This window comes from Leptonychotes weddellii, chromosome 1 (assembly GCF_054177405.1).
Source record: "Leptonychotes weddellii isolate Sample4059 chromosome 1, ASM5417740v2, whole genome shotgun sequence".
NCBI classification, from domain to species: Eukaryota; Metazoa; Chordata; class Mammalia; order Carnivora; family Phocidae; genus Leptonychotes; species Leptonychotes weddellii.
Genome location: NC_138369.1, coordinates 182,136,495 through 182,158,332, shown reverse-complemented (window position 1 = coordinate 182,158,332; position 21,838 = coordinate 182,136,495). Strand labels below are relative to the sequence as shown.

At 48.5% G+C, this 21,838-nt stretch overlaps 1 protein-coding gene across 8 annotated transcripts in view; it reads right to left on the bottom strand.

Moving 5' to 3' along the window:
* The window catches only part of EVA1C (eva-1 homolog C), a 72,327-nt gene extending 53,528 nt beyond the window's left edge, over positions 1-18,799 (bottom strand). The window contains exon 1 of one of the 8 annotated variants that reach the window (XM_081799350.1): positions 18,273-18,799. In XM_081799350.1, coding sequence (XP_081655476.1) covers positions 18,273-18,483 — 211 coding nt within the window. In that variant the 5' untranslated portion in view covers positions 18,484-18,799. The remainder of the gene's footprint in view (positions 1-18,272) is intronic. The other 7 variants (XM_081799342.1, XM_081799332.1, XM_081799316.1 and 4 more) reach the window with 7 other exon arrangements.
* Between the last annotated feature and the right edge of the window lie 3,039 nt (positions 18,800-21,838).

Here is a 21,838-nt window from a genome sequence, read left to right as displayed (position 1 = left end):
CCATGATGAAATTAGGGTGGTCGCAATCCTGCTGGGGAGCACTGATGCAGGTCTTGGGGATGGGGTGGGAGCGGCTGAGACCAGAGTCAACATCACGGATGTACGACCTGAGCATTGCATACAGCCCCACGCTCAGCCCCACGCTTGGTTTCACGCTCTGCTGTCACCATCTTGAAATTCTTCATAATGTAATCTTTGGACTCGTGTTTTATAAGCGAAGCCCGATAGGATGATGGGGGACGTGCGTGGGCAGAGGAGGCACCCACACTATGAGCTGCCACCATTCCTTATGCCTCGTTCTCATGGTGATTTGAGATGCCCTGAGCACAGAATTCTGGTGGACCCACAATGGCGATGCATCCAGGAAAACCCAAAGTGAGGATCAGACAGGCATATTCCATCCAGGATGGTAAACAGAGATGCGGACTGCAAGCACCGAGCCACCATAGCTTCCGCTAGAATCAGAACTGGCTTTGAACCAAGAGCGAGGCAATGGCATTGTGAGAAAGAGGAGTGACCAAGGAGCCCCATCACATCTGTCTTTACTTGTGTCACTCCCTGCGTGAGCCAGCCGCCTGTGCCGAAAACGAGGACAGGGAAGGGACAGGAAAGTAGTGGGACCTTTCAATCCTTCCTCACACACCGTAAGCCAAAGGTAGAGAGTGGTGATGAGTGTGCAGTATACGCACACTGTAAGAGTTGGGTCATTTCTGTGACCCCATAGATGCACTCAATGCTCCTACATCTGCACTTAAAACTGGTATCACCTGGGGCACCTGGGGGGCACAGTTGGTTGAGCGTCCGACTCTTGGTTTCAGCTCAGGTCAGGATCTCAGGGTCGTAGGATCGTCCCACATTGGACTCCACGCTCAGTGCAGAGTCTGCTAGATTCTCTCCCTCCCTTGACCCCTCCCCACTCCGCTCTCTCTCTAAAAATAAATAATCTTAAAAAAAAAAAAAACTGGCATTGCCCAACAATCCACGCTAATAACTTCAAGTGCTCATTTTCTTTACTCAGGATGACATGGAAAGCAAATATAAACACCATGAGAAGTTGGGAGAGAGACCACAGAAGGAAGGAGAAAGCTTCCTATTTTAGTGCCTTTAACAGCACATTCCCCCTGATTTTTGAGCGATGGCCCCCATGTTCACTGTGCACCAGGCCCTGCAAATTATGCAGTTGGTCCAGACTGAAATGACAGCGATTTTGGTCCTAGAAGGAGTGGGGGCAGGTGACAAGGGCAGCCAGGGGTTGGAGGGGGTGCGGCATCAGGGACAGGGAAGACACGGCAATGACTCCAGGTTTTGAACTGGTGGTACGTCCACCAGGGAAATTCAGCACCGGGACAGTGGTGTTGCGGGTCTGTTCCACAGTGCCTGTGGGCATCCCTCGGAGCGCCCCAGGAAGTGCTCAGTAAGTGCTCCCAGCTTCCGGTCCTTTCTCGACTTGGGGGAGCATCACTGTAACCTTCACATGGGTTCTCCTTACGCATGACTCTGGGTCCAAATTTCCTCTTTTCAAGGACACCGGTCATATTGGATTGGGCCCCCCCGCCACCCCGATAACCTTGTCTTAACTCCATTACTTCCATAAAGATGCTTTCTACGAGGGAGGTCCTGTTCTGAGGTAGGAGGGATTAGGACTCCGACATATATTCCCGGTGGCAGGGGTGGGGGGACACAATTCAACCCCTAACTGCTCTGCCCAGAGTCAACTCTATACAAATATTCTCCTTTATTATTATTACCTCCTTTCGTTCCCGTTCTGTTCAAAGGTATGAGGAAGAGACCAACAAGGGGCAGCTTGAGTTTGGGGAACCCACACGTGTTGTGGCCACAATCTCCATGACAACGTGACGTCTCTCAAGCAGCACTCAGCTGCCCAGGGGAAGGTAAATATGTGAAGCAAAGAGGGGGAACAAAGAAAAAGGAACGACACATTCTGGTAATGAGCCAAAGACAACTCTGGGCAGAAATACTGACAGTAAAGGAGAGAGGGAAGGCCACTCACTGTCCTTGCTCTCCCACAGCTGCCCAGGAGCCCACAGGGGGATGAGGATACAGGTGGACAGAAATAAACACCATCCCCTTCTCAATTTCAGCTAGTACACTGTTCCCTACACGTGCATAGCAGGAAAACCAAGTTTTGATAATTTATTAAAATAAATAATAGGTGTAGTCTGTGGAGTAGAAAGGTCTCGTGAGCCTGCAGCCAAGTGGAGGACTTCTACAAACCAAAGTCCTGATGCTCTTCGAAATGGTAAGAGTCGCTGCATCTGATCTCGAGATAAGCAATAGGTAGTAAACAGAGTGAGTCACTGGAAGTGTCAAGCTGGGTATCACCTTCACAGAAGGTATTTCTGGGGCTAATGTGGAAGTCATCAATCCCAAAGGAAAAGACAGATGGAGCTGGGAGGTGAGTCAAAGCTTAGGAAGCGAGCAATCGAGCGAGCGGGCGGCACTCTGACGTAGGCGGAGGGTTGGGAAGGGAACGGTGGAAATCATCTGTAGGGCAGCAGGGCGGCTCTCAGCAAGGTCAGGGGCAAGCAGTCTCTCCTCCGCACCTCTCTCCCTAATCCAAACCCCCTCCCTGCCCCATGCTGTCCTGCCACTTCATCCCAAAGCAACATTGGCAGTGCCTTCCCTAGAGCCATTCCCCTTGGCAAAGCTCCAAGTTCCAGAACCTTTCCCTCTTCCCCTCCCCTGCTCTAAGACCTGCTTATCCTGAGTTGAAGACCCTCACGGCTTTGCTAGACACACTGCCAATGAAAAGGAGCCATGAATCCGTGGGCGCATCCGTCATCCACAAGAGGGCCACGCCCACCTTCACTGGACATCGAAGCTCACTCCGGAATCATGAGTGACGTGACATCACATTCCTCCCTGTGTGATGCACTGAGAGCACAAGGTCACTGCTGTGACGGTCCTGCACAAATGCACGAGAATAAAACCAAGAAGAAACGTCAGACAGATCCAAACTCGGGGACATCCTATAACATAACCGTCTTGGAATCTTCATAAACACCAACATCAGGAAAGATTAAGACTGAAGTACTGTTCCAGGTTGCAAGGACACTAAGGAGACGTGACAGCTGAAAAGAGCAGTGAGCTGGGGTCTTCTGTTTTGCTCTAAAGTATGTTATGGGGACGACCAGTGAAACCTGAATGAGGTCTGTAGCTTAGAAAACAGTATTGCAGGTTAATCTGATTCTGATCACTGTTCTTGGTTAGGTAAGTCCCTGTTCTTGAGGGACACACAGAAGGGTTTAGGAGTAAAGGACATCTTGCTTGTGACTTAGAAAGGAATAAAGCAAATGTGATAAAATGGCGACATTTGGGGAATCTGAGTGAAGGGTATAAAGGAAGTCTCTGCACTATTCTTTTTTTTTTTTAGATTTTTTTTTTTTTTTATCTGCGAGAGAGAGAATGAGAGACAGAGAGCATGAGAGGGAGGAGGGTCAGAGGGAGAAGCAGACTCCCTGCCGAGCAGGGAGCCCGACGTGGAACTCGATCCCGGAACTCCGGGATCATAACCCGAGCCGAAGGCAGTCGCTTAACCAACTGAGCCACCCAGGCGCCCCCTCTCTGCACTATTCTTGCAAATGTTCTGTGTCTAGAAAAATAATAAGTATTTAACATTTAATAAGCACACAGATGGATTAAAAAGTGTGCAGTGCTTTCCCATAGGTCTCAGCCTTGGCTGCACATCAGTCACCTCAGGAGATTTAAAAATATCGATGCCCCGGTCCCAGCCCAGAGATGCATATTCACTTAGCCTGGGGTGAAGCTCCAGACATCAGTACATCTAAAAAGCTCCCCCAAGGTGACGCCAGCTGCCCAGAGGAATGACAAACAGCCTGTGGTATTAGCAGATGAGGGGGGAGCTCTGAGCTGGGATCTTTCTGAGGCCCCTCAGCTCTGCTTCCTGTGAGAGCTGATCCTGGGAGCAATACAGAGACTCAAAACCAGAGCAGGGTCCTGGGTCCAATCTTGGTCCTGCCACTAATAAGCTGGGGAACAACCTGGCCAGTCCCTTACTGGTGCCCAACCTAGGTTCTCTCCCCTCTGGGGGAGACCGACCAACAGCTACCTCGAGGCAAAATGATTCAATAACCCATCCCTCCTTGGGCCCTAGTGCCCTGGGGTGGTTTACACAGGATGACAGCCCCAAATCCTTGTGACATCCAGGTGGCAGAAAAAGAATTGGGTGAGTAAGGTTGATTGATTTCTGGTATTGCTGGCAGGTTCAATCACAGTTTGCATGACTCCCGCAGGCCCCTCCCTTCACAAGGACTGAAGTCTAAGAGGGTTCGCAGGAAAGGGGAAGGAAGAGGCAGGAGGACACCAGTCCTCCTCCAAGCAACAGGGAGGCAAGCTGGGGAGGCCAGGCCCCCGAGGGGCAACCGGGCACCTACCACTGGCCCCTCCATGAGGCAGGCCTGACCCAGGCTCTGTGGGAAGAAGGTGCTAAGAAAGACCTGAGGTTCCGTCCTGATCCCAGAGCTCAACCTCTGCCCTGCTCTAGACACCCCCCGCTTCTAAAACTGTGCTGCTCAGGATGGTGGTCCCGGCCACACATGGCAACTGGAGCACTTGAGATGTGGCTGGTCAGAACTGAGACGTGCTGTGTCATATGCACACCAGATTTCCAAGGCTTTGTGAGGCAAAAAGAACTGTAAAAGTCTCATTAGTAATTTTTAACATATTGGGGTGCCTGGGTGGCTCAGTTGGCTAAGTGTCTGCCTTTGACTCAGGTCATGATCTCAGGGTCCTGGGATCGAGCCTCAATGTCGGTGGATGGGTCAGGTGGGTCAGGCTCTGCGCTCAGCAGGGAGTCTGCTTCACCCTCTCCCTCTGCCCCTCCTCCCCCTGCTTGGGCTTGCTCGTGTGCTCTCTCTCTCTCTCTCAAATAAATAAACAAAAATCTTTAGAAAAAAATTTTTTTAACATATTTACTAATGTTGAAATGATGATACTTTGGATACTTTGGGTTAAATACAATTTACTGTGGAAATTCATTTCACCTCTTTCTCTTACTTTTTCCAATGTGGCTACTAGAATATTTAGTGTTCCATGTGTGGATCTGCATCATAGTTGTCTTGCACAGCTCTGTTCTGAAGTCTGTGTATTGTCCTTTGCGACTTGTCACCCTGGTAGAATTGTATGACAGTCTAATGGAGGAAGGGTTTAGTACACAATAACATCAGCCCTGGACCCCAAAAACCCTGCAGTGAGAACTGCTAAAACTTTTCCCTGTGGCTCTCAGGCTTCCGTGATGCCAGCAAATTCACCCTTCCCCACAGCCCACCGAAGCACAGGTATTGTCAGGTAATGTCCATTCTCGCAGCTTGCTTGAACAACAAATTGAGAATTATATTAATTTACAACCTAACACTCAACACTGCAATTTTAACCCAATCTGTGAAACTGAACCACAAACACTTGACATTCTTTTTTTTTTTAATTTGACATTCTTAAAGTAAAGCTTTCTATTAATATATCAGACCTTGTATACTCTACCTAATGCTTTACCTTCCCACAAAAGAGAAGATGTCGGTGATAAAGATAAATGGTGCAGAGTAGACTAAAGTCTACATTCCAGAAGGTTCCACAAGATTCCAGGGAAGCCTTCCGTTTGGGTTTGGTTTGCATGTCACTGTCCAGACTGCCTTCTAAGGATAAGAGTCCCTTTGCTTCTCTGTGTGTGTGTTTTAGCTACCCAGACAACAGTAATTAAGACAGTCCTTCTGGTCAAGCCTTCCTCACACTAACAGGCCTGGGGCCATGGAGAGCCAAGGTGGGTTTATCTGTGTTCTGTTTCCAGAAACTGATCTTCTTCTCTATGGTCTGATTTCATCCAGGACTCAGCCTGGTACAATCCACGTTGTGTATAGAGTCTCCATGTTTAAAAAAAAAAAAAAAACCCTTAAATTCAGTGACTCTTCAGGTCTCTAAGGGACTTTTCCAGAAACCACCAAGAAAGAAACAGGCTGTTCTACTGAGGTCTGGTGGTTTGGGATGTAGGACCCAAGTGACTGGTATGGACACAAAGTCACTCCCATAACATGGATGGGTGCTTGGCAACATTGTGAGAAATTTTCCCGGCTCAGAAAATTACAACCTATTCATTGTTTTGTTGAATCTAGGGGCTGAATACGATGCTTCAGTTCTTTCTTTCTTTCTTTCTTTACCTATAGTATATGATCTCTATGGCCAAGAGAAAGGACAGAGAGAACAAAACATATACTCTATGTTAAAATATACATATGTGATTAAAAAAATCACTGTTCGCTATTTAATGTCTTGAGAAGGGAACAACTAGGAAACAGCATTTTCATAATATTATTTTCCTGCCTATTTTTATAACATCAATATCAAATGTATGAGGCATTTGGGAAAATCAATAATGTCTCTAGACCTACATTTTAAAAATTGTATTGAAAAAAAGAAAAGTAATATCTTGCAAGAAGATACTCTGAAAAAAATACACATATGCACATAGAGAGATAGATGGATAGTCAAAATCTTTTATATAGAGAGGTATATACAGGTGTGTCTATGTATATATAAACACAAATATGTTTTCACTTTCATTGCAGGAAGCCATATTCATTTTAAAAACATAGCAGTCTTTGCTTAAGAACATGATGCCTTTTTATAAAAGGGGTGTCAGGGGGAGGCGCTTTGATTTCTCACATGAACTGATTCTTGAAAACTCTAGTTCTATCACACCAAACGGGCAGGAATGAGAAAAGGAGTGAAGCCCTCCCATTGGACAGCATTCTTACATCACCCACTTTAAAATTAAATCTGAAACAGAGTTCTGACAGGCCTGCTATTTTCTTCAGTGCCAACAGCCACACAATAGACCTTTTTTTTTTTTTTTTGGACAAAGCTCTTAAAAATGCCTGGAGATTCAGATGTACTGAGTCACCAAACTGTACAAATACAGCACACCCATTCCTGCTGGTGCCCCGTTCACCCTTTTGGAAACTATACTATATCTTCTCTGTGTTTGGCAGAAGGAAAGAAGTATTTTCATTAGAGTTCCAACCTGTCTGAAAGAGGGGTGACTGAGCAGGGTCAGGTCTGAAAGTGGGTGGCTGTCCTTTGATCTGGTGGCCTCTGAGCAGGGGTGACAGCTGTCATTTCAGAGGGATCTGCTGGCTTTCCTTCTACTCCGTGTGGGAGCTGCCATGGTGCTCAATCCCATGACCACATCGACTTCACGTGCACCCTGGTAAGGGTATGACATTCAGCACCGCGTGCTGAACAATGTTGCTCTGAAGGAACACTCTTCACTCAATTAGCGCCCTTAGAAACATTGTAACACGTTATAACAGGCAGCACAGACAGGTGGACACAATGTTTCACAGACCCATCCAGTGGGTATGAATGTGCCAGGAGCCATCTGAGCCCGGATGTGCAGAGGTGGGTGGGATGGGGGTAGGGGTGGTAGAGAGATGGTGCAGGAGGGAGGAGGAGGAAAAGAGGACGAGGCAGTGGGAGGAGCTGAGGAGAAGCAGATCTCTGCACAGTTTTCACGACTTTCACTCTCTCTTTTAAAAATTCAAATCATATCGCACCCCCCCATGATTGCTTCGCTGAGTTGTGAAATAATTGAGAGGCATTGCAAATGCATCCTCGCACTGCTAGCGAGCAACCGACTTCAAGTCTGAACACCTCCCCTGAGTGATATTTTAGTTTGACGATAATGATGGCGAATAACGTGAGCTGGAAATCAGGAGGGCAAGAGGGCCAGGGGCACAGGCAAGTTCCATAGAGGAAAGGGGTGGGGCAGGGAGCCACAGGGTCCAGGTGTGTGTTGAAGCACCACAGTGGCTGGATCTCCATTTCCCCAGCTTTCAAGAACTGGACACCTCTTGGTGACTGTAGGAGCTGGCCTTGAAGAAGGGTGCCAAGGAGCCGTCTCTAGGTTTTCCACACTCACCTTTGGTTACTACAAATTTTCCCCACCCTCTTCAGATTTTGAACATGTAGAAAATAAAACAGGGACATGCCAGCTGGTCTAGGCCAGCGTTCCTCAAGTCCAGCATGAGGACGGGATCATTCCTTGCAGTGGGGGTTGTCTGTGCATCTTCGGAGGTTTAGTAGCAACCCTGGCTTTCACTCACTAGACACCAGCACGACCGCTAGTTGTGACACATAAAATTACCTCCAGACATTGCCAAATACCCCTGGGAGCGAGGGGATGAAATCTCCCTGGACTGAAAGCCACTGGTTTAGACTAAACATTAGGACAAGCTGAGTTTTCACCAGGTAAAGATAGCCATCTACTACAAGGACCAGATGGCATTGGGGGTCAAGGTTGACCACCCCAAATAACATGCCTGGACCAACCAGAGACAAACACAGAAGTCTGAGACTGGCAGGCCTTTTGCCCTGAAGCACTGATTGATGGCTTTAGGGAGTCATAACCATTTAAAAAGAATTCTGGAGAGGGGGTGCCTCGGTGGCTCAGTCGGGGCTAAGCATTGGACTCTTGATTTTGGCTCAGGTCATGATCTCAGGGTCCTGATATCGAGCCCAGTGATTAAGATTCTCTCTCTCCCTCTTAGAATTCTTAAGATTCTCTCTCTTCCTCTCCCTCTGCCCCCTTTCCCCCACCCCCACTTTCTAGATAGGTAGATAGATAGATAGATTGATTGATTGACAAAATTCTGGAGAAAAAAAATCCTGGGGCATCTAGCTTAAAAAAAAAAAAAAGGTAAATCAGAAGAGAGGAACCTTCACACTTGAATCCCAGGGGTTAAAGGTGCAGAACAGACACGACCTCAAGACCTGCTCAGTGGAATTCTCCACAGCCTGCCGTGACCACTTCCACATAGCAGGTCCTACAGCTCCAGGCCATCGAGACCACTTTTCATCCTAAGGCTGCGGACAGGGCCGTGTTTGCATTCAGTCTAACCTGTCCAAAAAGCATTTGCCGTTGCTAGCTCTGGAAGGCGTGTTGCATGGTTTAGGCCTCAGAGAATGGAGGAAGGAGTTTAAAAATACCTACCCCTTAATTTCACGACCAAATTGACCAAAAGAAGTGTGTAAGCCTGATTCGGGGTTGAGGTACGTTTTTTTTTTTTTTTTCCAGTAGAAAAGGGGCTCTAAAATTGTGTGCATTCCTTAAAGCGTATCCCTCAAAAGCTGTAATAGCCGGCCTTCTTGATGAGTTGGGGTCTTCTCGTTTCCACCTGTCTCCCGTCAAACAGGCAGAGGGGCACAGGGCTGGGTGACCCATGTCTCTCTTGTCCCAGAGGACAGTATGATGATTTATGATTTCTAGGCCTGAGAACTTCAGATGCTGGTGCACATAAAAAGAGTGAAAAATCTTCTGAGTCCAGAGAAAGAAAGGAAGAACTCTGTGGCACAGCACTCTGCTCATATCCTGACATGCTGCTCTGTAGGCTGTCATGAGTATGCATCACACTGGCCCTTGCAGACAAAAAGGGTTATTTTATCCAGATTATTCCCCCACGTTGCAGGGGAAAAGGGACTCATTTGTAATCATCAAAGGAATGCTGACAGACTTGAAACGGGATTACATTCTATTATACTCATCAGAATTAAAGATTTGTTTTGGAGATCATTCTTAGGTTTCCTTCTCCCTGCTCCTCCAACCCCAAATGAGGCGATTTGTATTCAAGAGACATCTGAGGCAGACATGAAATCAGACAGTTTGCAAACATACATTTCAGATTCTGTGGCCTGAGTTTTGAATTTTAATGCTGCCTGGTTCTCTGTGTGTGGAAAACTTGGCCCTCAGGTCAAAACTAACCCCAAACATCACTTCATTCCCTAGCTTATTAATGCAGGAGAAATTCCATTTGGGGGGCCTAGTGAGCAAGTGATATAGGTGTCCAGAACAGCAGGTATGGAAATGAAAAAAATCTATACCTGGTCAGAGTCCTGTCTGGGAGATCTGTGGGCACACTGTTAAATCCTCAACTCCACACTCTGGGGTTTGGGTACCATATGGAGAATGCCACCTGCCAAATCTACCATTCACCCTTCAAGCTGCTTTGTTTCTGTGTGTGCATGAACCTACTGAGAAGGAAACTTCCCCAGGACAGGGCTGAAACTCTTTAAGGTAGCCCTGTATCATACCTAACACAGCATCTGGTACCTGAAAGAATTAAACATTTCCTGTTCTTTCACACAGAACTCCCGTTGTATGGCCACCTGATAGAGCAGGCTTGGGTACCTCCGACTGGAAGTCCTAAGGCAGTGGAAGAGCGTGCAATTGGGTCAAAAATCTGTCCCTTGGGTTTAGCTGCCAAAAGGACAAGATATCTTTGAGAAATCTCTCTCCGGGCAATGAGATGGCACTCTCTACGAAGGGAGACAGAGCAAGGGATATAGGTAAAGTGCCATTCTTTGTACCATTTCTTTTCTTCTGTCCTTCCTTTTAGAGTCAGTGTCCTTCTCCACAAAGTACATCTCTGGGAGTTGTTTCAGTAAGCGTTTATCAGTCTAAACATGTCTTGATTTCACACTCTTTTTTTTTTTTTTAAGTTTATGGTTAGTAGTAATCTCCACACTCTGTCTTGATAGTTTAGCTGGGTATATAGTTCTGCTCTGACAGGTTGTTCTGTTTTTGTTTTTGTTTTTTCCCCAGAACCTGGAAAAATATTTCACTGGCTTCTGGCTTTCACTGTTGTTGCAAAGACTTTATGGATGACATTTTTTTTTCTCTCTCTCTCTCTCTGATTGTTTTACTTTTGTTTTAGTATTTTATAGTTTAGTATTTAGTATTTATAGTTTAAATATGATGATATAAATTTATTTTTATTTATATTGCTTCGGATGCTTCAATCTGAATCTTTCATTAATTCTTTTTTTTTAAAGGATTTTACTTATTTATTTGACAAAGAGAGACACAGCGAGAAAGGGAATACAAGCAGGGGGAGTGGGAGAGGGAGAAACAGGTTTCTCATAGAGCAGCGAGCCCGATGCAGGGCTTGATCCCAGGACCCTGGGATCATGACCTGAGCCGAAGGCAGATGCTTAACAACTGAGCCACCCAGGCACCCCTGAGTCTTTCATTAATTCTCAGAAATGGATTCCAAGATATTATCACTTTGAGTGCTGCCACTCCCTCATTTCCCCTATTCTCTCTGGAATACTGATCCGATGTATGTTGAACCTTCTCACAAACTTGTTTCCATATTTTCCACGTCTTTACCCTTTTGCTGCATTCTAAATAATTTCTCCTGCTTTATGTTCCTGTTCATTGTTTCTCTCTTCAGCTATATATGATTTATCCATTCAGCTTTAGTTTCTATGAATACACTTTCATTAGTATAGTAGTATTAGTAGAGTTAGCAGATATATTTTGTTCTTTTTCAAATCTTTATAGACTTTCATTCCTTAGTCATGTTTTATACTTGCTCTTTTGTTTTTCTGTTTTAGTTTTCCTCTGTTATTTATTAAGAACTCTGCTGTTTTTACTGCTGACTGTTGTTTATATAATGTAATTTTGGATGTGTGTTCATAATTAGCAAGATTTCATCAGTAGGAATCTTCTGAAGCTTGTGATGATGATGTCTTTATGTAGGGAGGATATGTGTGTGTGTGTGTATCTGTGTGTGTGTGTGTGTTTTGCCAAGTATCTAGGGGCACAACCAACCTTGGACAATTTTGTTAGTTTCTCAGATGAGGTTTCTTGGTAAAGATAATTTGAACTTAAAACCCAGACTCTTGAAAAGGCAGGCCTGTGATTACATATTCTTGAGGAAGATTAATTTTTTCTCCAAACCTGAGCCCAGGCTGAGATAATTTTCTTGCCATTTTTCTTTGCAAGAAGACTGATTTGTTTCTCATCCACCTTTTTAATGAATGTTTAACCCTTCCAGGTCCCAGCTTTATAGGAAGATCTTTATTCCAACTTCTCACTTTACATTGGTCTAATGCCTCATCTCTTGCTTCATGCACCTGTTAAATCCTGGTTGTAAAGAACATCAGAAGATCCCAGTGTAGCCACAGGGTCAGTGCCAGCTAACTTCTCCAGTTCTCTGATCCCTCTTCATGTTTGTTCCCTGTGTGTATCCCTTATATTTAGTCATTCATGCATTTAAAGGATGTCTGTTATATTTTACTCAGCAGCTCTAGACGTTTTGTTGGAGAAATAATTTCAGATCATCAGTTCTACCGTATTTCCAGAAATGGATTACAGATCCTATTCTGTAATCAGTTCTTTGGGGCTATATGGTACTATCTTTAGACAGGATGTGGAGTGGACAATACCTTTACAGGTACTTCCCATGTATCCTGGGAAAAATTTGGCTCTGGTGGATTAGGAGACCAACATTACAGAAATGGCATTGCTTTAAACTACTGTATTTGTTTTTGTATTAGAGGAGCTGCCTGGGTTCAAATCCCCCAAAGTTACTTCACTTCTCTTTGCATCAGTTTCTTCAATTTATTATCATAGCAGCCGTTTCACAGGTGGTGAGGATTAAATGAGTTAATAAAGTCCTCAGAACAGGGTCTGGTGCATAGTGCTTTAATGTGCTTGATACACTATTGTATTTTCAACTCACCAACTTCTCTCACTTGTGCTGGAGGCAAGCCACACCCAGCTGGACCAGAGTCTTAAATGAGATGGTGCACACATGGGGGTCAGCTAATGGATTGCAGAATTAGGGACCCCCAGGGAGAAGGAGAGACTCAGAGAACAGACTAGAGTCACTTGGTCAGCCACCCTTCCCATCTGAGATTCTCCTTCCACTACTAAAATCTTGGTGATGCCAGGATTTGTGTTATTAAGAAAAGCTGTTTCCTTCCAGAAAGATAAAAGCACACCAGCCTCATTAGAATAGCGACTTAGTATCATAAAACTTCGGAAAGCCCTCACCTCTAGCTTCTAGGTCCATTACTTAACTCGAATGACAAGAGTATGGATTTTGGAAACCAATTAGTGGGTTCAAATCCTGCCTCTAAATTTTACTAACAAGTGTGGAGCTAGGCTAGGCAGCGAGATCGGGGATAGGGGTAGATAACAGGGGAGCAGTTGTTCTTTCAGTGCATATTACCCCCAAAGTGGTGTCTTTTCAAGATTTTTAAAGATGTTGACAGGGTGGCTGAGACCAGTGACCTCCAAATCCTTAAAATCATGAACCCCATTAGCAGAAACATTTTGGGAACACATCTCCGATACGTGTACAAACTGTGTACTGTTCAACTGTCGATTTTTATGTTAATTTTAAATCAAACGTGACTCCTCTTTTTTAAGCTTGAGAAGAAACCAGTATGAAACGGACAGAAGTTCTAACCTTTTCCTCCTACATCCACTGGATCGCCTCCCATGTGCGCCCACTTTGGATGGACTGGGTAGAAAAGGTACTGAAGGACAGAATGGGGCAAGGTCAGTCTACTCAGTGGGCAACTGGTACAGCCGTGGTCACTCCATGAACTATCTCGCAAGGTTAGGCAGATTGTGGCATCTTTTTATTCCTCTGGCTTGCTCCCCACCCAGCACCCACAGAGGCCAAGTGCCCCAGCGCCCCCTCCCCCAGGCTCATGTCAGAGTTGGCTCTGCTCTGTGTCCCAGCTGGGTGGTCTTGGGCTGGGTTCTCATCTGGAAAGTGAGGCTAATACTGACTTCGTAGGGCTGCTATGAGGAGGAAATCAGATAACACAGTGCTCAATTAACTTTTACTCTCTGCCTTTCTGTCCCTTCCCCGAAACTGCTGCGAGGCTGCCCTTTCCAATAAAGTGCCTGGGAGAGCAGAGCCATCAATTACGGAGCCACTCACTGGCCCAGACTCCTCTTCCCTGCTACAGAAAGAGCCAGAAGAACACTTTTCAAATGTAGTTACTTCCCATGGAAACAGACTAGCAGTTTCAGACGCTTCTCTTCATCTCTCTTCTTCTGTGACAGCTGGACAACTCCTTCAGACATTGGGCTTGTTTTTCTTTGGTTATGAGCTGGCTTTTAATCCCATAAAATTTGTGAAAAGTAAAGACAATCCTTGAATAAAGGGGTGATGTGACTAAGGCATAAGAAAATGCAGAACTCTGTGTGTGTGCTGGGATTCAGAGACAAACCGGTGGCTGGGAAAATACAGTCCCGGTCTCCCTGGTGGGGAGTCCTGGAGGAGGGGTGAAAGGGACAGCCAGTCATGCCTGTGTGCCCCTGAATGAAGCCATGCACGCAGGACGTAGTCCTGCCCTCTGAACACCAGAGCAGTGGTTCTCAACTTTGGCTGTCCTAGAGTTGCCTGGGAACTCTCAAAATGAGGCCAGTGCCTGCCTCCCACGCAGGCCAGTTACAAGAGAAGCCCTGGAGTGCTGCTTGAGCATCCCTACATTTGTTCAGACTGAAGCCATTCTCCTGTGCCGCCAGGGTGGAGACCCAGCTTATCTGAGCAGAACGGGAAGGTTTGCTCTCTCCTAAATGGACAACTGCACCCCTCCATCAGGACCTGGTTCCCACCCCTGAGGCTTCAAGATCAATTGACTTAACCATTTTCTACATTCTGAAATTCTTGGCCAGTGAAATAAGGAGCTAGGGTTGGGTTTATGGTGTTTGGTAACAAACACCACTTCTTGTTCGCTTGGGCTACTGGTTTGCTTGGAGAGGGAGCAGGACATCTGCCCAGAGAACCTGTTCCATCTTCGAGGTCTGGGGACAGTTTGGTACAAGGAAGACCTTAAAGGCTGCCCCACTCTCCTTGTGTTTCATTTCCCTTCCCTTCAGCTTCCCACACTCACCATTAGATGCCCCAGGGTGAAACCAAACGTGTGGACATATGCTCATGCCTACTCTGTCAAAAGTCGAGAGTTTTCTAGGACTCCGAGTGGGAACTAGAACGATTTTCCACCCCTCCCCTCCCTCCATCCCTCCCCATCCCTCTCAACAAGCCCATCAATCACTCTGAACTTCTTTGAGAAGAAAGAAAAGAAAGAAAGGGGATACGCAGGGAGACAAGAGAAGATGCTGCTGGCCTTCAGCAGAGAGAAATGGAGAGAAAAATCACCAAAAAAAAAAAAAAAAAAAAGAACAAGACCTGAGAAACCCAACTCAGCAAAAATAAGTTTGAGAGACACACTGGAACATCGCTCTTCAAAGCAGGACAAAATGTGGAGGATCCTTTGCTTTTTATGGCTGGAACCCAAGATGGCGCCCCTCCCTCCTCTCAGCCCTCATCCCTGCCTTGTTCTTTGAACAAAGATGATGCTGACATTACACTTCTGTTTGGGGGAAAAAAAAAATCAATGATCAATTTGGACCTCTCAGGCCAAATCCCCAATTTGGGAATGCAGTCAAAAAACCAGAACTCCATCCCAAGGAGGAAAATGGATGAAAGCCGAGTGTATTTGAGTATGGGATTAAGGGTCATAGGCACTAGTTTTGCATGAACTGATCTTGTCTTCCTAGGATATGTTTTTAATGCAGTGATGACAGCCTTCCAGTGGCTGTTGGCAGCATCTCAGTATCTTCAGGGATGAGAGGGAAGGGGGTGTTTGGGGAGCCTTTTTCCCAGCAGGCTTGGAGGCGATTAGCACAAGTCACGAGCATGGAGGGGGAGGAGGAAGCCAGGATACAGTCCCCTGGCTTATTAAGAGTGAGAACCAATGCTGGAATCCTCAGGGCAAAAAAAAATCAATGACCCAGGAAAACTACACCAGCTGACAGCCCCAGGAAAAGCCTCAAGGAAGAGTTGCAAAGAAGAGAAAGGCTTAAGTAACTTTCCAAAACTCTGCACTGTTAATCTCCTGCGAGGCCCTATACTGTACACACAATGGCTGGGACCCCTGACATTCTGATACTTTCTTTCATGTGGAAACACCATCCTTCCTCCATCCTCTTCTTCCCAGGGCAAAGGGCTCCCAAGTGCCCCCCCCCCCCAGACCACCACCACCAGCTTCAGTTTTTGATGTTTCCCTTGTTTAGAAAAACAAGCAAGTATCTGCATTGTGGAAGGCTGCTCCCCAGCGCTGGGCTATTCGTGTAAGGCTCGGGGGCGGGGGTGGGGGGCACGGTCTCCTTACAGACCTCTGGTTTCTAATGCCTCCAAGTTCATAAAAAAGAGGAGGACCACCTGTCCCTAGGAAAGCAGGTGTCAGGTTTTGAGGACCCGAGGGTGGGGGGGAAGGGGGTTTTGGAATTACATGATCAGTATCCACTGCTTTGACTAAAGCATTCAACTAAACCCTCAGACAGTCATCATTGGAGCTTGGGAATTTTCCTCAATGCTGTATATCACACAGTTAGGGGGGTCCCTAAAGGTTTCAAGTCAAATCGATCAACTTTGAAACACTCCATCTTTCTGAGCCTTCTCTAATGTTTCCCCAATGCCACACAATATAGCATTTAGATTTAAACCTGAACATGTCTGTGCTTTGGGAGGATGTCTTTTTTTTTCTTTTCTTCTCCCAAAAAGCCTCCCTGATACTCTCTCTCTAGCCCTCAGATCCCTGAAGAGCAAGGCTGATCAGAGTTAAAATGGGGTCTGCTTGTGGATGGACCTGGCCGTATCACCACCTACAACCGGCTCAGGGAGTTTTAAGCCCTAGAATTCAGGTTCGCACCGAAAGCAGAAAGAAATAATTCTTTTGTCATTTACTGTCATTTAGAAGAACATGTATCGAAATATCCATTTCCCTTAGGATGAGGTGCCCTTGTTGGATAGCTCCAGCACACCTTCTAGAACAGTCGCTACATACAGACAATTCCAAACTTGGGTGGTAACCTACAGACGGCCACAAATACTGCAACTGCTTCACTAAAGAAACAAAGTCTGAGTGTCTATAATCTGTGAAAACAATCTAATGGTTACACCGCAATTAACCTAAAGCAGTATTTGTTCAGTTGCAATGATGTCACCAAAAAAAAAAAAAAAAAAAAAAAAAAAGGCTTGTCAGCTTTCAATGCTTTCTCCACAATATTCAGAGCTAGAGGGTGGCGGATTCAGAACTGCTTTCCATAGCTTAAATCAGCAAATACAGAACTTTCTGAGCAGCCAAGAAAAGTTCTATTACCAAAAAAAAAAAGTCAATAGCACTTGAAAAGCATTTCCCTAGCACATTTACCACAGCATTCTGACCCTGTGGTGCTTGATTTTTAAGGACCACGGTTTGCTTGCCAAATAGGCATATCTTGGCTTCCTTTGCTAGGTAGAAACACTGCCTTGATATTAAATATTCAAAGCAAAGAACCTCTGACCTAAGAGCTCTCAGCTAACAATGACATTCTCTGTAAGTAAACTAGAAACCCAACTCAGCTTTTGGTTTGCCAGTGTTCTCTGCCATGTACTAGTCTCCTACAGAGCGGGGTGAGCAGTGACTCCGTTTACCATGATTAGATTGCAAAAGACCCTGCAGGCAAAAGCCTGGACTTGGCAGAAGATCCCTGGAGAAGGGGGAGAGTGGGGTTCAGAGCTGCCTCCTGGGCTGGGCAGGGGCTGGGGAAGGGTGAAGGCCTCCAGCTTCACCAGAGGGAGACCCAGGTCGGTTACAACTGCAAGGACTTTGTTGCTCTAAGCAAGTGCATCGGTAATACAAAAATGTGGCTCCTCCAGCCGTCATCAACCCAGAAACTTCTCTCACTTCGTGGAGTCACACCTACAACCCCAGAACTGGTATCAGCTGCGGGAGATTCTGTGTGAGTCTCCCCAAAGAAAAGCCTCACCGTTTACTGGGAGGAGGGAGTCATTATTTTTTGTAAAGGAGACTGGGACTGGAGGGGGCGGGGGCGCTGGTACCTTTTGGCGGTAAAGTCAAGACCCCCCCCGCCCCCGCCCCCCAGTCTCAGTTCTGTAAACTTCTGCTCATCTGGCACACGGACCTCCCGGCGGGCTTCCCTCCCTGCCTGCCGGCTCAGACTTCAGGTCAGACGTCCCCTGGGCTAGTCTCTTTACATGGGTACCCGAGAGGCTGGCTGGGGCGCACCGGGACCATGCGAGTGGCAGACCAAGTGCAACTCCTCGGACCAGCACGTGTACTGTACGGCGCTGGGCGCGGCACAGGGCTTAGGAGCCTCCAGGGGACATGCATCCGTCAGAGTCGGGTCCCTGATCCAGGACCCGATGCGGGGAAATTGACGAGGTAAACAGCAGGGCGAGAAACTCCAAATATGTTACCCCCCTACACACACTTCCTTGGGGAGGGGAGGGGCTCCTGTGCCATCACTCCACACGCAGCCACCTCTATGCCAAAGGCTCCCACCAGGCAAGAAAACTGGCTATGAGCGTGCCTCAACTTCAATCCAACCCGGCCGTGCCCCCTCGGAAGGCTGCCCCCAGCCGAGGGCTCACCTGGGCGCACCGCGGCGCGGGGGGCGCGGGGCGAGGGAGGGCGCTTCTTACCGGAGAAGTCCGTGAGCGCTGCGATCTCTTTGGAACAGACCAGGACCGCGCAGTAGAAGAGGCGCAGGAGCTGCCCGGGAGGCTCTACCTGCCTGCGGAGCCCAGGATGCTGCGCGGGCTGCGGGGCGGGCGGCGGGCGCGCGTGTCCAGGCAGAAGCATGGTGCCCGGCGCGACCCAGCGCGGGCGCGGGCCCGGGGCGCGACGGGGGTCCCTGGGCGGAGCGCAGCGTCACATGGCGGGGCGAGTCGGTGGCCTGCGGCTCCGCGGCCCCCCCACCCCCCGCCCCGCCACCTCCACCTCCCGGCTCAGGCTGCCAGAGCCTCTTCCCAGCGCAGGTCAGCGCCAACTCCCCAGCAAAGGGGAGGGGGCGGAGAAGTGGGGCGGGGCGAGGAGCCCCGGGAAGGATTCGCGTAGTTTCCCCGAGAGGAAATCTCCGCTGCCGCCCCGCGGGAGGAAACGAGGGGGGTCGAAGGGAAAGTGTAGCCTTCGCGCGCCCGGCGGCTGCGGAGGCCGGTCCCTGGCGCGCTGCCCGCCGCGGAGGGCGCCCCCAGCAGCGCACCAAGGACCGCGCAACTTGAGCGCCTTGCACGCCTGGGTCCCCGCCCCGGAGACTGCCCGGCACCCCTGGCCCGGCCCGCGCTGGCCCGGTGCCAGCCTCGCCCTGGCTGCGGGAGGAGCGCGGCCCATGCCCGTGACGCACTTTGGAGCCAGCGCCGCGAGTTGAGCCCAGGAGCCCCCGGGGCGGGGCCGAGGCAGGGGCCGCGGGAAGGTGGGGTCCTGGAGGTGTGGGACCCCAGCACTGATGTCCCTGCGACCTGCGGCGCTCCTCGTGTAGAATTACCAAGCACGCACAGTTATCCCCATTTCACGGAGGAGGAAACTGAGGCCCCGCGCTTTGCCCAAGCGAACGCATCCAGGACGGGAACGAGAAGGGTTCGGGGACGGGGGCTTCAAAGCGGGTCAGATGGCTCCAGAGCCGGTTTCTTTCTTCTTGCTCCGACTACGCTTCTTTGGGGTACTGGTTGTCCGCAGCGCCCAGAGGATCTGACACTGACCTGGCATAAATAGCACCGAGCGCTAATAATTGGGCTTTGTTTTAAAATGGGCCACCGCATCTTTCGGAACCTCTCGATTACGCGCGGTGTGACCCAGGCCCAGCCCGTGGGCGAGGAGCGGACTGCGCGACCCGGGCTCGGGGGTACAGAGGACAAGTGCGTGGGAGCGCGTGGGGGCTCGTGGCTGCGCGCGGGGTACGGGAACCAGGGGGCCCCAGCGACCCAAACCCCGCGGACTGGGCGAGCGCCGGCGGCAGGGAGGAGGGCTGGGCGGGCGAGCGCTCGGCACAAAGTGTTCCCGAACACCGCGGGGAGGCCCTGCCAAGTTCTCGGCGGGCCTGAAGCGGAAACGTAGATAATGAGGCCCAAGGGCGGGACCAGGCGTACTGCCCCAGGCGGCTCCCCACTGCCAGGGCCGCACAGTGCAGCGGCGGAGAGGCTTGGGGACAGAAAACCCAGACGCGCCGATCTACCTGTGGGACCCTCGTAGAGATGCGCCGCAAGGATCCAGAAGGGCTGGATGACTTGGAGTCCCACAGTGCTCCGCCAGGGGCTCCGTCGGAGGAACTGGTATTTCTGGCCCCTTCCTCCCTGTCTGTAGGTGGGGTGGCAAATGCTAATCCTCAGTATTTGTTCAGTGGGACCCATTCTACCAGGCACAATGAATTTTTAAAATCTATATTAAAATACTCAACCTTCGGGGTGCCTGGGTGGCTCAGTCGTTAAGCGTCTGCCTTCGGCTCAGGTCATGATCCCAGGGTCCTAGGATCGAGCCCCGCATTGGGCTCCCTGCTCCGCGGGAAGCCTGCTTCTCCCTCTCCCACTTCCCCTGCTTGTGTTCCCTCTCTCGCTGTGTCTCTCTCTGTCAAATTAATTAATTAAAAAAAAAAAATACTCAACCTTCTCCGGGTGCCTGGCCGGCGGGTAAAACATGCAACTCTTGATCTCCAGGTTGTGAGTTCCAGCCCCATGTTGGGTATAGAGATTATTAATTTCTTTTAATCTTTAAAACAAAAAACAAACGTCAACCTTCTCAATAACTTTTGGACATAAATATTAGTGTGCACTTTCTAGGTTGGGGAAACTGAGGCTGGGAGGATAGGTAAGGATGCCTAGCACTAGGAGCCACTGAGTAAGTAATGTTTGCTCAAAACTCGGGTCCCTCGTGTAGTTTGCATCCCAGCCATTCACCCATCTGGGTTAGGTATGAACTGGTGTGTGCTAGGGGCTCTGGGGGCTAGCACAGTCAGGGAACCTTGCTCCCACAGGGCTGGGGGATGCTGCTATGGTCGTGTAGGCATTAACTGGTTTCCAGGTGCCGGTGTGGGCTCCGTTACTAACCATGCACCCTCATGGTTTCCTTCTCTGTAAAGTCTCAGGCTTGTGACACTTTAATTAGTTGATACAGGTGACATGGGTAGGACAGGGCCTGGAGCTGGTAAATGCTCGGTCAATATTAGTCATTATTACAGACAGGAAGACAGACAGTGACTGGAGGATCATCAACTAAAAGGGGACACAGAGCAAAAGAGAGGGGGAGCTGAGTGGGAGGTGGAGAGGGAGGCGTTAGGGACTTTTTAAATTAAAAAAAAATGTTTCATTGGAGTATATTTGACATACCATGTTTTGTTAGTTTCAGGTGCACAACATAGTGATGAGACAATTCTCTATGTTACAAAATGCTCGCCACATATGTATAGTCCCCATCGGTCATCATATGTTGTTACAATATTATTGACTATATTCCCCATGCTGTCCTTTTCACCTCCAAGACTGATTCATTTTATAACTGGAAGTCTGTACCTTTTATTTATTTTTTTTAAAGATTTTAGGGGCGCCTGGGTGGCTCAGTTGGTTAAGCGACTGCCTTCGGCTCAGGTCATGATCCTGGAGTCCCTGGATCGAGTCCCGCATCGGGCTCCCTGCTCGGCAGGGAGCCTGCTTCTGCCTCTGGCCCTCCCCCCCCCTCATGTGCTCTCTCTCTCTCATTCTCTCTGTCTCAAATAAATTTAAAAAAAAAAGATTTTATATATTTATTTGTCAGGGAGAGAGCACGTACACAAGCGAGAGGGGCGGCCAGCAGAGGGAGAAGCAGGCTCCCCTCTGAGCAAGTAGCCTGCTCTGGGACTCGATCCCAGGACCCCGGGATCATGACCTGAGCCGAAAGCAGACGCCCGACTGACTGAGCCACCCAGGCATCCCAAGTCTATACCTTTTAATCCCCTTCACCTACTTCTCTCATCCTCTCAGCCCCCTCCCTTCTGGCAACCAGTTTGTTCTCTGTATTTATGAGTCTGTTTCTGGTTTTTAGTTTGTTCATTTGTTCCTTTGTTTTGTTTTTAAGGTAAGATGGATAGGAAAGGTGGGAGGAGTTTGCCAAGCAAAAACTAGCCAAAGCTAGGTGTTTGGGAGGGTGAACATTTTAGAAAAAGGGACCAGTGGAGCACCTGGGTGGCTCA